The sequence below is a fragment of the Oratosquilla oratoria genome, chromosome 10, assembly GCF_046742065.1.
Source record: "Oratosquilla oratoria isolate Oo_2021 chromosome 10, ASM4674206v1, whole genome shotgun sequence".
NCBI lineage: Eukaryota > Metazoa > Arthropoda > Malacostraca > Stomatopoda > Squillidae > Oratosquilla > Oratosquilla oratoria.
The window spans coordinates 9,757,246-9,772,819 of NC_134786.1; the positions used below are offsets into that span (position 1 = coordinate 9,757,246).

Below are 15,574 nucleotides of genomic sequence, written 5' to 3' on the forward strand. Positions count from 1 at the left end.
CCCTAAAGCCTCGTTTCTCAACCTTTTTACCCTTGAGTAACCTTTAAAGTAAATTGCATGTTTCAAGGAACCCCTGCGCAAAAAAAAAAAAAAAAGACATATACCATATCCTTCTCATTTTACTTTCATCGTAATAATAGGTTAGATGGGTTGATGTCTATATTATATTATTACAATAATCAATTATATTACGCATATGAAATTGAATAAAAAAAAATCAAAAGTGCATTAGCTTATCTCACTTGTTCTCGTGAAACCCTTAGGGACCTTTTGCGGAACCTTAGGGTTCCGGGGAACCCTGGTTGAGAAACTCTGCCCTAATGCATCGTTTACACAGGACAAATTGAAAGACAAGTTAAGTGTGCAAGTTACTTGCTACAAGTTACTTGCCGTGTGTCAAGCAGATGCTTACACACAACAAATACATCGTAGCAAGTAACTTGTACACTTAACTCGCCCCGTGTAAATGAGGCTTACCCGACAGCGTTAAACGATGAGGGAGAACATGCGCCCCCGTCACACTATCACGATTCTGGTCAACTGCTGTCAATTCGAAAACCTGCAGGACGACTTCGCCTACAGTATTCTAGATTTCCCTAAGTCTACAATTCAACAATGTGCCTAATATTCGCATAGTTTTAACTTCTCTTAGTTCGTCATTCAGTTTCTCAACATATGACGCAAAGGTAATGACATTTGTAAAGTCGAAAAATAAAGAATTACGAAGCCGTTTCTACTCAAACGAACTCATTTGAGTCGTGATAGTGTGACCAGGGGTTTACCATAACAGCAAACTGTAAGTAGTGTACCACATCAAGAAAAGTAATCAGTCATGTTCTGGGCAATGATTTTTTTCAGTTGTGGGAGGATGGAAAGGGGGAAGACAGATAAAAAAAGGGTGGGTTAGCAGGCTCAAAAGTAAGCAAGAGAGTGTCAAAGGAGCAAGGTCTTCAGTATCGAGGTAGTTGCAGCGTGACAAAGCAGCTTGAATGGTGGAGAAAAAAAATGGATGACGCCGTTCAAAGTTGAAAAATGCAAATCCATGGTCTTATGCAACCTGGCATAGACTGCAGGTTAAACGACTCGATCCTGGACAAAACCACCCAACAGCATAGCTCTCCAGACCTACAAACAAACATTGATGCAGAGTCATGGGGTCTTATATTTGCTCCTCATAAATGTTTATGTCTTCGATTTTAACGAGTAAACTGGAACATATACAAGGCGATCGTTTGTTATCAACAGCAACAACAATCACTGGTTTTAGCAGAGCTAAATTGATTTTTATAATGGTCTGAGGCACGTATCAACTTGGAATGTCCTACCCTAGAGGTAACAGATAAATAGATTGACCGGTCAGGCAGTCTGTTGTTACTATTGTTCGGTCACAGATAAAAATGCACAACCAATGGTAACTTGGATGCGTTTCTATTTTTTTCCAGAAGATTCACCACTGATATGAAAATGAGGTTCAACTGAATAATTCTCCCCCCCCCCACCCATCCGGGTGGGGGAGATTCTTCAGTTGAACGCAGTTGGTGTGGAAATTCTTCAGTTGATCTCACCTGGTGATCGTGTCAGGGGGGAGATTCTACAGAATAAGTCCATGTCCCTTGGACAGCTGTACAGGCTGAATTGTATATAAAAGACCCGTTAGGTTAGGTTAGGTTCCATAGGAATGCTTTCGATAACCTTTGCAATCATATTTCCCTTCGGTTTCCAATGTAACTGCTAAATATGTACTGAAATTAACGATACAGTTACCTAATTAAAATCAAAACGATTAGAAGAATCATATTGTCTTTGGTTTCCCTTCTTCTAATATTCTAAATGTAATTGTCAAATATGTACTGCATCTAATAATAAAGGCACGGTCTTGGGTCCCCTTGGATCCAGGGTGGAGATTCTTCAGTTGATCTAAGTTGGGGGGGATATAGTTCAGTTGAGTTCGCTGGGTGGGGGAGATTCTTAAGCTATATATTCTTATTCTAAGAATCTGGGTATCCCTTTGGTCAGAGGGGCCAGTAGCCCAAGTGCCTCATGGTTGATTTAGCCTCAGACCGTAGACCTATGACTTGCCAGGTCAATACATCAGATGTCCTCTTTGAAACGGAACTATTTTGCCATTTGGGACATCGATTTTTGGAATGCTTTTCCAAAACATGTGATAACGTCACCTGCGATTGTTACGTTTAAAGTATGACAAACATATTATTGTGAATTATGCGTTGACAATCCGATTACTAAAAATAAGATTACAAAACGGCATTTCTTATCCCCTATTATATGTTAGTTAATAATAATGAAAATATCGGTATAATTATTATGAAAACGTAAAAAACCAATTCACTAAATTTTCATGTGATGTACAAGTAGGACCACTACTGTGTGAATGTTTGGTCCGGCCAGGCAAAATGAAGCGGCAGCCTGTATGGTGTACAGATTTTACCCATAATTCTGTGCGTGCCACGTCTGTTTTGGCTACAGGCATTGACCTGACACATCAAACAACTACAGTAAAATAGTCTCCGGGGAGCTGGTGTACTATATCTCCCACAAAGTGTACAGAACTCCTAATATTTAAAAATGGGTTCGTCCCAGAGTGTAGAAATACCAGGTGGAGGCACAGAAGGGTATCATGTTTTAAGAGTAAGTAAGATATATTATTGACACTCGACCATCGGTGTTTACCTCGTATTTTTTTTCGAGTATGTGCCATAGTCGATTAGAAGGTAATTTGCGAAAGTAGGTAAAGTAAAGGATGTTGATGTAAGTTGCCGTTTTAGTAGCGTTTTTCTAGTTTGAATTATGAACAAAGGCAATAGGAATAGGCAAGTAGACCATATTTACAGCTGTCATTTAGTATTACTATTACCGAACTTTTCTCATGATAGGGCCAGTGAAATCGTAACGTATTTTTGCCTCTAATGTAACTAGTGGAAAGCTCAGCCCCACAGAAATCTAGGAAGAAACTTTGGACTGTTGTCCATATTGTATCAGTTTGGGACTTAATTTCACCAGCCTTAAGAACAAGTAGGGGGAGGGTAGGTAGTTGCTAGTTGTCAGTCCTCATCATCTCATGTATGAAAAAGTGTAAGAAATACAGTTGAAGTTGATAGTGTTCCAGCAACATGAAAACATATTTTTCACTTTTTAATTTTGTGCATGTGGGAAATTATTTTTTCTATGGGATTGTTCATTGTTAGGTTAGGAGGTACAAGACAATAAAAATTCCATGTTAAATAGCTGTGCTTGTGTGTTTCTGAAATTTTTACCAATATTGTGCCCACCCTGGAGACTGAATGTCAGACACTCAGGGCTGCACTTCCTAGTGGAGGCGTGGCTTGACAGATTATGACAATGGGCAGCTTCGCTCTCCATCTTGCAGGACCACCACATGTTATTGGTCCCAATTATAATGTTAATTGCATTGAATAATTGTCATCATCTGTCTTTAGTATAAAAAATTCAGAAATAGTAAGAAAGGAACTATTAATTCACCTGGTTGGCTGTCCCTGTTTACTGGGGTCTATCAAAAGCTTTACTTAAGAAATTAAAAGGATAGCACAGATCAGGAGATATGTCAATCTTATGAAGCAGATCACTGATAGAAGTATTAAGGAGGTAAAGACAGAGTTGTGTACCTTACATAATGTGGTTAGAGGTGTGTCAAGGAATATTAATGATTTGAGAGAATCCAGAGAACAGCTACGAAGATGGCCCCAGAATTAATAAAACTCTTACATGAAGAAAGATTGTCAAAATTGGAATTGCCAACTCTGGAAAAGAATTATGAAAGGCATAGAAGTCCTGGAAAGAGAAGACTTACCAAGATGGGATAGAAGAAACACAAGAGGACATGGAAAGAAGCTTAAAAAGGACAATTATAGAAGAGGTCTGAAAAAGAACGGCTTTCCTCACAGAGTGGTGGATGTATGGAACACATTAGATGAAAGAACAGTGTGTGCAAAAACAATACAAGAATTTAAGAGTAAACTAGATATGGAGAAATACAAAGATGGGACACCATGAGCATAGCTCCCCTTCCCATAAAATACAACTAGGTAAATACACACACAATTGGAGTTACCGACTTTGGAGCAAAGAAGAGACAGAGGCGACCTATAGAATCATGAAGGGCACAGAAATACTCGATAGAGAGGACTTGTTAATTTGGGACGAGAAATGCTAGAGGACATGGAAAGAAACTCAAAAAAGATAGCCACAGAAGAGATCTGAAGAAGAACAGTTTTCCACATAGAGTGGTGGACACTTGGAACAAACTGGACGAAACAATAGTGTGTGCAAAAACCATACATGAATTTAAGAGCAAACTAGACACTGTGAGATACAAAGGCAGGACACCACAAGCATAGCTCCCCTTCCCGTAAGATACAACTAGGTAAATACACATGACATGGCACCAGACAAAAGAGTCGGAGAAACTTTCAACTTGTTAAGATCCATGATAGCTGCCTTTGACTACATGGATGAAGAAATGGTAAAGAAAATATTAGTTACATTGATAAGACCAAGATTGGAGTATGCTGCGACACTATGGACACCTAGTACTAAAATGAACGTATAGATACCAAAGGCTTTTTCCCCCTTACACGGGGGGTAGCCAAAAAGAAAAAGGCATAGAAATCCCTCCCACCCATTTCATTTCCCATATACTCCACCCTCCTCCCTCCCTCCTATCTTGGCACCTCCTGGATGATGGGTCATCCCTATATCCTGTCCACTGCCCTGGGTCAGAAGCAGTGTCGCAAGACACAGCACATCCACAGCAAGGCCGCTTCATAAATTCGGTGACCCCCCTCTCTGTCCCCTCATGCAGAAAAGGAGAAGACAAGGAGAAATCCCTTCGGGCTGCATCAAATTTTTTTCATACATACTTCCTCACCCCCCATCCCCCACCCACTCCCCCTCATGCATCACAGCATCATCTATACACAACCCTTCTCCATTCACCCCTATCTTCTGTCCTCTCCTGTCCTTCCTCCACAGACATTCCTCTCTTTTGTAAAGCCCCTTTCACCCCATCCATCAATCTCATCCTAGGACGCCCCCTCATATTCACTCCTTCCACCTCCGCCTTCTACACTTCTTTTACTAATCTTTCTTCACTCATTCTTTCCATGTGTCCAAACCATCCTAATACTCTTTCATCAACCCTATCTCCCAGTTCCCTTTCCACACCTGTTCTCCTCACCTCCTCATTTCTCACTGTAGCCTAGTAACCCCCTATCATACTTCTCAGACACCATCTCAGACACATTCAAACTCCTTCTCTCTTCCTCTCTCATGTTCCATGTTTCTGCCCCATACAGTGCTGTTGGCACAATCACTCCTTCATATAACCTCCTCTTAGCATCCATTCCCAGATGTCTATTTCTCATTACACTTTTTAATCCACCAAGGTATTTACTCGCTTCTCTCAATCTACATTCTACCTCCACCCCCACTCCTCCCTTTCCTATTACATTCGCACCCAAGTATCTTAAACTATCCACTTCCTCCATACGAACAAAGATTGGACAAACTCAAACTACCAACCCTGGAACAAAGAAGAGAAAGAAGAGATCTGCTAACCATCTACAGAATTATGAAAAGGATGGAAGTCCTTGATAGAAATGATTAACTAAAGAGGGATAAAAGAAAAACAAGAGGACATGAAAATAAACTTAAAAATGATAGTCACAGAAGAGATCTGAAAAAGAATAGCTTCCCGAAAAAATAAAAGTTTTCCACACAGAGTGGTGGACATCTGGAACAAATTGGACAAAATAGTGTGTGCAAAAACCATACATGAATTTAAGAGCAAACTAGACACTGCAAGATACAAAGATGGGACACCATGAACATAGCTGCCCTTCCTGTAAGATACAACTAGATAAATACAGACTTGTTGACCATCTATAGAATCATGAAAGGTATGGAAGTCCTTGATAGAGAAGACTTACTAAATTGGGACGAGAAATACAAGAGGAAATGGAAGGAAGCTCAAAAAGGAGAGTTATAGAAGAGACCTGAAAATTAACCGCTTTCCCCAGAGTGGTGGATGTATGGAATAAACTGGATGAAATGATACTGCAAGATGCAGAGACAGAACACACGATTGTAGCTCCCCTTCCCATAAGATACAACTAGGTAAATATACACACACACATGTATATGTATCCAATAATCTTAAGGAAATGAAAAACAAGATTGTTGTTCTGTTAGAAATTATTGAAAAAAAAAGTCAATCATATCTAGAGATCTCCCAAGAGAATGAAAGTTAGCTAATTTTATCCCCATATTCAGAAAGAGTGGTAAAAAGATGCCAGTGAATTACATGGCTATAAGCTTAATGTCAATCATAGGAAAAACGAGGGAAACTATTATCAGTGATATTACCAAACACCATTTATAAAGCAAATGTTTAATAAATGATAGCCAGCATGGATTCTGACAGAAGCATTCCTGCATGACTAACCTACTCAATTTCTACAACATGGTCATCTCAAATTATAACAAAAGAATAAATATAGATTTATATCTGGACTTTGCGGAAACTTGTGATACTGTCCTGCATGAAAGACTGCTTGCTAAATTAGCTTCACACTGAATGAGTGGTAGCCTATTAAGTTGCACTAGTAATTGGCTAACAATTATAAACAGAGTTGTTCTGAATAGCAAAACTTCTAGATGGAAAAATGTTAAGAGTTCCTCAGGGTTCCATTCTTAGGCCACTTCTATTCATATTATTTAAAAATAATATAAACCATGTACTGAAACCTATTGTCTCTAGATTTGGTGATACAAAACTATGCGGAATGGCAAATATCACTTAAACCAATTAGATATTCTAGAAAATTTAGATAAACTACAGCAATGGTCTGAAAAGTGGCAAATGAAATTTAACATACATAAATGTAAAGTTATGCACATAGGTAAAAATAATAAGTATGATTACAATTTATTTGGGAAGTTAACAAAAGTAGATAGTTTGAGGGATCTCAGCATAATTACACTGGGTAACAATTTTTTTTTTTTTTTTAAATCGTCCAGGGTTTTCCAGCGGAATTAGACTAATTGTGATGCTCTGAGTCCAAAAATGCCCTTGGTTTTTCTCAATCAGGTCAGGATTGTTCGCTACAGACATTTAAGAAAAAAAACGGTTTTTCGTCCAAAAACCCAATTTCTGCGGATCATAAAAATTCGGTTTTTCCGTTTTCCTGGGGAAATAAAAGTCAACGTATCCAAATTCATTCATTTTTTATATACTCGATTACATTTGATAAGCTTAATACATGTACATGAGCGTTACGTGACACAAAAGTTCAGAGTTCACGGCGTAAATCGCCGTTTCCTCGAATTCCGTGTGTGAGCAGCTGCTGGGTTGTCTCTCTTCAGCGACCAGCAGTAGTCCGCGAGCATGACTGCGTCCCACCTCCCCTGGTACCTCTCCTCCATTTGACGCATGTCCTGATGGAACCTTTCTCCCTGCTCGTCGCTGACCGCACCAAGGTTTTCAGGAAACTTCTCCATGTGTGAGAACAGGAAATGCATCTTTATATTCATCAAACACCCGAGGTTTTGGAAGTTCTTTATCATGCTGTTGATGAGTGTGGCGTGGTTTGCTGCCTTCTTGTTCCCCAGGAAGTTGTTCACCACCTGCACAAACGACCTCCAGGCGGCGCACTCTAGCGTGTTCATGGAGTTTTCGAACTCTGTGTCCTTGATGAGCTGCCGTATCTGTGGGCCATCGAAAATGTCGGCCTTCAGCTTCTCAATGGTCACTCCAGGGAAGGCTCGCCACAGGTAGTTGAAGCACCTCCCATCCTTGTCCAGAGCGTGCGTGAACTGTTTCATTAACCCAAGCTTGATGTGAAGCGGTGGGAACAAAATCTTTTCCCGGTCAACAAGAGGTTCGTTTATGATGTTGCTCGCCCCAGGTACTAACTGCTCTCGCGCCGGCCACTCTTTCTTCACATAGTGCTGGGCTCTGTCTCGACTGTCCCACTTACATATCAAGCATGGGTACTTTGTGTACCCGGACTGCTGACCAAGTAGAAAGTTCACCATCTTAAGGTCGACGCAGATGAGCCATTGGTGCTGCTCATATTGGATTTTGTCGAGCACGTACTTGACTGCTTCATATTTCTCTTTGAGAGTTGTGGAGTGCGCAAGAGGAATTGAGGCGAACTCGTTCCCGTTGTGGATGAGCACACTCTTCAAAGAGCGCTTGCTACTGTCTATGAAGAGTCGCCAATCTCTCGGATCATATTGAGGAGCGCCGAGTTTAACAAGAAGACCGGCGACATCTCGGCAGTACACGAGGTCTTCCTCCTGGCAGAAGTAGCCCATGTAGTCCTGATGCCTTCTACGAAAGAATGTGATACGCGCGTCCTCGCCGAGTAGATTTTTCTCTTTGAGTCTGGAGGCCAACAGCTCGGCGGAAGTCTTCGACAAGCTGAGATCCCGAACCAGATCATTAAGCTCACATTGTGAAAAGGGCTGCGGACCATCTTGTGTTTCATACTCTTCTTCTGTATCTCCTCCCTCATATGCAGTGGTGGCCTCGTCGTCGCTGTCAGGAAGCTCTCTGCACGCTGGTACAGGAAGTTCTTCGCAGTGAGCAACTGGACGGCGGGCAGATGGAAGGTCGGGGTACTGGAGGCTGCTCCGATTCTTCCGGTTGATGCCAGTAGTATTGATGGCGCAGAAGTAACAATCTGATTCATGGTCAGACGGCTCCCTCCAAACCATCGGAATCCCAAACTTCAGTGAAGTTTTCGTGCCCTTCGTCCACTGCCGGAGGTATTCCACGCACGTCATGCACACTGTGTGCGGTGCCCAGGACTTATCTTGGTCACCCAGCTTGACTTGAAAGTAAGCCTGGTATGCGCGCTTCACAAAGCTTGTGATGCTCTTCCTGTGCATTGACAGCGTGTATTCTCCGCAAATGTAGCAGAAAATGTCAGGATTATTCCTGCATGACCGTCGCGCCGAAGCCATATCAATACCCTGAAAAGAAAGAAATAAGTCAATTAGTCAATTTCAAACAGACACACCAGAAGCAACCATTTATATATGAATAATTCGCTATATTCTTCAAGAAAAATAGGATTGAACTCAAAAACCTTCAAATTATCATATGTATAGCTCGTCAGGTAGGCCTATGGCTGTATCTCAAAAAGTTGACCTGATTGAGCAAAACCAATGTGATATTCGGACTCAGAACACCAAAATTAGTCTAAATCAGCTGAGAAGCCCCTGACGATTTTTTGGCTGTTACCCAGTGTTATCAGTGATCTCAAATCATCCAAGCATTGTATTTCTACCTCAGAGAAGGGAAATAAAATTCTAGGACTGATTGCACAATCTTTTGATTTTAAAAGTCCATCTGTCATTAACAAGCTATATAAATTGTTAGTTAATTTACATTTGGAATATGCTGTATCGGTATGGTCACTGAATCTCATTAAAGACATTGACAGATTGGAAAAAGTACAACAAGCCACAAAACTGATTCCAAATATCAGAAACAAATCATATGAAAATTGACTAAAACATATGAATCTATTTTCCCTAATAAAAAGCATAGACTTAGGGGTAATTTGATACAGGTCTTTAAGATTCTGCAGGGAACTGACAACATCAAAACTGACAAAATTTTCACACTGCGAATCAGACAAGAAATAATGGTCTCAAAACTGCCAGGAAGTAGATTTAATTTGGAAGTGGATAGAACCATGTAGTAAATGAATGGAATAAAATTCCTGCAGAGGAAGTGTAATGTAGTACTGTTCGAATTTTTAAGGTTGATAGGCACCTAGAAATATGCTGTAATGTATGCCATTTATTATTTTTCATTTAGGTATTATTATCTTTATTTTTTGTTATTCATTTATGTATTATTATGAATTATTTGTATTTTTCTGTTGGTTTATTATTATTTATCATGACCTTTTTATTTGATTCATTTGTCTTTGTGTATTTTTTTCTTCATCCAGCCTAGTAATAGACCAAAAGATCTCCTCTCGGCATGCTCTTTTATATGTAGACAGAAAGGCACTGTGGGAGGTTATGCAGATTTATGGGATAGGAGGAAAGCTTTTGGGAGCTGTCAAGAGTTTTTATGTGAGTAGTAGAGCATGTGTTAGGATTAGAAATGGAGAGAGTGAGTGGTTTGAAGTAAAGGTGGGACTTCGTCAAGGATGCGTTATGTCGCCCTGGCTGTTCAACTTATACATGGATGGGGTGGTGCGAGAGGTGAATGCTAGGGTAGTGAGTCAGGGATTGGAGATGGTTAAAGAAAATGGAGAAAAGTGGGAGGTGAGCCAGCTGTTGTTTGCGGACGACACTGCGCTTGTGGCAGGGTCAGAGGAGGGATTGAGGAAGCTGGTGGCAGAGTTTGGGAGAGTATGTGATAGAAGAAAGCTAAAGATAAATGTGGGTAAAAGTAAGGTGATGAAATGTACAAGGGGTGAAAGTGGCAGTAGACTGGAAGTGAACATTAACCCCTTCCATACGGTGCCGCACACGTAGGCGTCATGGACTTAGATCTCGGTGGCAGCAGCCAATGCCAGCCGTACGACGTGTCGTAATAATACTCGCATCATAAAATATAGTCACCGCTTATATCGATCGTTCTCTCTTCACCCGTGAATTTTGATAACCATAGAAAATGCGATTACAAAAGAATTAGAAAGAATGTCATTATGGAGGGGCGACTACAATAAATATAATCAAGACGCCGATATGGCAGCCTCGCGAATACACTCGCTCCCCATGACGCCTACGTGTGCGGCACCGTATGGAAGGGGTTAAGGGAGAGCGACTGGAGGAAGTGGATAGTTTTAGATACTTGGGTGCAAGTGTAGCAGGAAAAGGTGGAGTGAAGGTGGAGGTAGAATGTAGATTGAGAGAAGCGAGTAAATGCCTTGGTGGATTAAAGAGTGTAATGAGGAATAGACATTTGGGAATGGATGCGAAGAGGAGACTGTATTTACCTAGTTGTATTTACCTAGTTGTATTTTGCGGGAAGGGGAGCTATGCTCGTGATGTCCCGCCTTTGTATCTTGCAGTGTCTAGTTTGTTTTTAAACTCATGAATGGTTTTTGCGCATACTATTCCATTGTCCAGTTTGTTCCAAGTGTCCAAAACTCTATGAGGAAAACTGTTTTTCTTCAGTTCTCTTCTATAGCTATGTTTTTTTATTTTCTTTCCATGTCCTCTTGTGTTTCTTTTGTCCCAGTTAAGTAAGCTCTCACTATCGAGTACCTCTGTGCCTTTCATGATTCTGTAGATGGTCAATAGGTCACCTCTCTCTCTTCTTTGCTCCAGTGTCGGTAACTCCAGTTTAGCCAATCTCTCTTCGTATGATAGGTTTGCAAGTGCAGGTGCCATTTTTGTAGCTGCTCTTTGGATTCTTTCTATTTTCTTTATATTCTTTTTGGTACTGGGGGACCACAATGTCGCTGCATACTCTAATCTAGGCCTTATCAATGTAACCAATATTTTTTTCATCATGTCTTCGTCCAAGTATGTAAACGCCACTTTTATTGATCTTAGCAAGTTGTAAGTCTCCCCGACAATTTTGTTAATCTGTATATCATAGGACAAGTCGTTCGTGATAATTACTCCCAAATCTTTTTCGGATCCTACTTCCTTTACTTCTTTGGTTCCAATTGTATATTTTCCTGATATTCTGTTTTTGCTTTTTCCAAACTACATTATGCTACACTTCTTAGTATTAAAGTCCACTTCCCATTTCTGACTCCAGTTCCATACCCTATTTAGGTCTTCTTGCAGTGCTTCACAGTCCTCATCAGTTTCTATTTTCCTTAGTAGTTTGGCGTCATCGGCAAAGAAGCTCATGTAGCAGTTCACGTCCTCATCCATGTCATTCATATAGATAGCAAACATTATTGGTGCCAGCACAGATCCTTGCGGTACTCCACTGATCACCTCTTTCCAGTCTGAATATTTTTCTCTGAGCACTACTCTCATCTTTCTACCGGTCAGAAAGTCCTCTATCCATTTTAGTAGGTTTCCCTGTATTCCTCCTATGTGTTCCAGTTTTTTTAGTAGTTTTCTGTGTGGTACTTTGTCAAAGGCTTTTTGCAAGTCTAGGAATGCACAATCAGCCCATCCATTTCTTTCTTGCACTATGTCTATTAGTCTTGAGTAAAAGCATATTAAGTTTGTGGAGCATGATCTTCCTTGTCTGAATCCGAATTGTCTTGGGTTTAATATGTCATTGTCTTCCAGATGTTTTACCCATCTATTCTTGATTATTTTCTCACAAATTTTGGCTATGGTGCTTGTTAGTGATACTGGCCTATAGTTGGTGGGTTCTTCTTTGTTTCCTCCTTTGTGTATTGGTACAATGTTAGCGTTTTTCCAGTCCTCGGGTATCTTTCCTTCTTTGAGTGAGCTGTTTATTAAGATGTGTATTTTGTCTGTTAGTTCTTCTTTGCACTCCTTTAGAATCCAATTTGCAATACTGTCCGGGCCATGTGATTTTCTGACATCCAGCCTTGATAAATGTTCTGATATTTCCTTTAGTGATGCTGTAAACTCATTCATGAGGGGAGATTTCTTGTTTTTGTCTATGTCACAATTTGGTATTTTCTCTCTGGTGAAAACAGATTTAAAGTGATTGTTCATGACTTCGGCCATCTCTAAATCTTCTGTGTATTCTATGTTTCCTTGGCATAGTTTCACCAATTCCTGTTTGTTTTTAAGTTTACCATTCACATACCGATAGAATAGTTTGGGTTGCTCTTTGCATTTGTCTATAATATCCTTCTCATGGTTCCTTTTCTCCTCTCTTCTCACATTAACATACTCATTTCTATAGTTAACATAAATTTGCCATTTGCTTTGTTTTTTGTCTTTTCTCCACTTTTTCCAAGCTTTGTCCCTTCTGTCTTTTGCCTCACTGCATCTTTTGTTGAACCAACATTTAATGTACTCTCTCTCTCGCTTTTGTCTTGGTACATGCCTGTTTACCCCTTCATTGTAGTTTTCCATCAATATATTCCATTTCTCTTCCACTGCTGTTTCTTCCCTGTAAAATATTTCCCAGTTTGCATTCCGGAAGAATGTCTTTAGTTTTGTAAAGTCTGTTTTGTTGTACCTCAGTCTTCCTTTCCTATGCTTTTCGTTCCTCTCTATGTCTATTTCTTCCTTTAGTATAGTTTCGATGAGTACATGGTCACTCTTTCCAATTGGTGTCTCATACTGGACTTTATGCACTATTTCAGGCTCTGTTGTAAATATTAGATCTAGTTTCGATGGCTCTTCATTATTTCTGTACCTTGTGTTTTCACGGACCCATTGGGTCATTGTGTACTCCATGGTCATATCTAGCAGTACATTGCCCCACGAGTCATCTCCTTTGCACTGTCATGCTGTCCCAACAAATTTCTTTGCAATTGAAGTCCCCCATAACTACCAGATTACCCTTACCCATTAGTATCTCATTGAGTGATTTTCTTGTGTCATCTAGCATTTTTTTATGTTTGATTTCTTTCCAAGCACTTGTTTAAGGAGGCACATAAGTCACCACAAACTTTCTACTTTTCATATTCTTGCCTTCGACTTTTATCATGATCAATTCAGCATTACCTTTGCCCTCTGCAATTTTTGTCACATTTAGGTCTTTCTTGGCCAAGAACATGATTCCCCCTCCCTGTTTCTTGTCCCTGTTTTTTATCCAGTAGTTGTATAAACCTTGTCCGATAACAGTGGATGGTATTTCACCTCTTAGTTTGGTCTCTACAATTCCCATTATGTCTGGTTTTGCTTCTAACAGATAATCATTGAGTTCGTTCAGTCCCGAAATTAGTCCGTCAATGTTGGTATAGGCCACTTTTAATTTTCTTCCTTCTCCCTGGTTTCTTCTTCCCTTGTTTTGTTCGTTTTGAAGCGCCATTGTCTTAATCTCAAGTCTATTACTCTCCACTGGAATTCTTTGCATTCTGTCTCCGATCTTTTCAAGTTTTTTTCCTTTGCTTCTTCTCTTAGTGCCCTTTCTTTTTCTAATTCCTCAGTACTCATTTCTCTTTTTATCCATATCTTATTGTATTTTTCACTCTTTGCCAAGTTACCTACTTTTTCAAATATGTCTTCTACTACCACTTGTGACCTTAGTTTTATCTTTAGAGGTCGATTCCTATCCTTAGTATAGCGACCAATTCTGTAAGTCTCTTCTAAGTCTGTACCTGAATCACTGTCTCCCCCCTGAATTTCATTAAGGATTTCTACTGCTGTCTCTTTTTCTTCTTTTTCTCTCATGTACCTCGCCAATCCTTGTTTTTCTTTAAGCCCATAAACCACAATACATTTCTTCCTATCTACTGTATCCCTGACCCAATTTGCTTTTTCGTTAATCACTTGAATGATTGTGTCTTTTGCATTATCTTGCATTTGCTGCTTGACTATTTCTTTGAAAGCAATTTCTTTATTTTCAATATTTTCTTTCCACTTCTTAATTTCCTGGATACTGTCCCCACCTAAGTTTTCTTCGATCTTTTGTGTCAATTCTTGTAATTTGTTGTTCACTTCCTGCTTTAGATTTTCGCTATTGTTATTATCATTAGTTTTCTTCTTTTCATTATCATTCTTCAGTTCATTTATGTCTCTTTTCATTTCTTTAATTTCGTTTGTAAGATCCAAGTTAGCTTTTCTCAGGTCAGAAATTTCATGGTTAGTCTTAGATAAACAATCAATTAAACCAATGACCTCTTTTCTTAAGTCCATGATTTCATTTTCCCACCGAGTCCTATTTTTGCTCATCTCTCTCTCTATCTCTAATAATCTACTTAAGTTCTTTCTTTCGTACTTACCAAACCCTAAGAAATCATTGTCATAACACGTGCTTTGTTGATTGTTTACATCGCGGTTCAGTGGATTGCCGCCAGATGGCTCTGATTCGCAACTGGCTTTCGAGTCGTTTTCATTCATTTTTGCTAATTTCGAGTTAACACAATTAACTAGCACTGCATAGATACCATTTCGGGCACTCACGTTCACTCCCCACCCCTACAGTACAAACCAGGTTTTCCTTTTTCGTCGTAAATCCTCTTCTTCTTGGTCGCGCGACGACAGCGACGACGGTCGGTGTTGCTTCGATGAGCGTGTGTGTGTGTATGAAGGAGTGATTGTGCCAACAGCACTGTATGGGGCAGAAACGTGGAACATAAGAGAAGAAGAGAGAAGGAGTTTGAATGTGTTTGAGATGAGGTGTCTGAGAAGTATGGTGGGGGTTACTAGGCTAGATAGAGTGAGAAATGAGGAGGTGAGGAGGAGAACAGGGGTGAAAAAGGATTTGGGAGATAGGGTTGATGAAAGAATATTAGGATGGTTTGGACACATGGAAAGAATGAGTGAAGAAAGACTAGTAAAAGAGGTATGGAAGGCAGATGTGGAGGGAGTGAACATGAGGGGACGTCCTAGGATGTGGTGGATGGATGGGGTGATGGGGGCTTTGGGGAAGAGGGGAATGTCTGTTGAGGAAGGAAGGGAGAGGACGGAAGACAGAGGTGAGTGGAGAATGGTTGTATATGGATGATGT

The 15,574-nt window shown here is 40.1% G+C and overlaps 1 protein-coding gene across 1 annotated transcript in view; it reads left to right on the forward strand.

Annotated features, from left to right (window-relative positions):
- The first annotated feature begins 2,440 nt into the window (after positions 1 to 2,440).
- Grasp65 (Golgi reassembly-stacking protein 2) overlaps positions 2,441 to 15,574 on the forward strand; it is a 49,978-nt gene continuing 36,844 nt past the window's right edge. Inside the window, exon 1 of the mRNA XM_076191455.1 lies at positions 2,441 to 2,649. Within this exon, the coding sequence (XP_076047570.1) occupies positions 2,587 to 2,649 (63 nt within the window). The 5' untranslated portion in view covers positions 2,441 to 2,586. The remainder of the gene's footprint in view (positions 2,650 to 15,574) is intronic.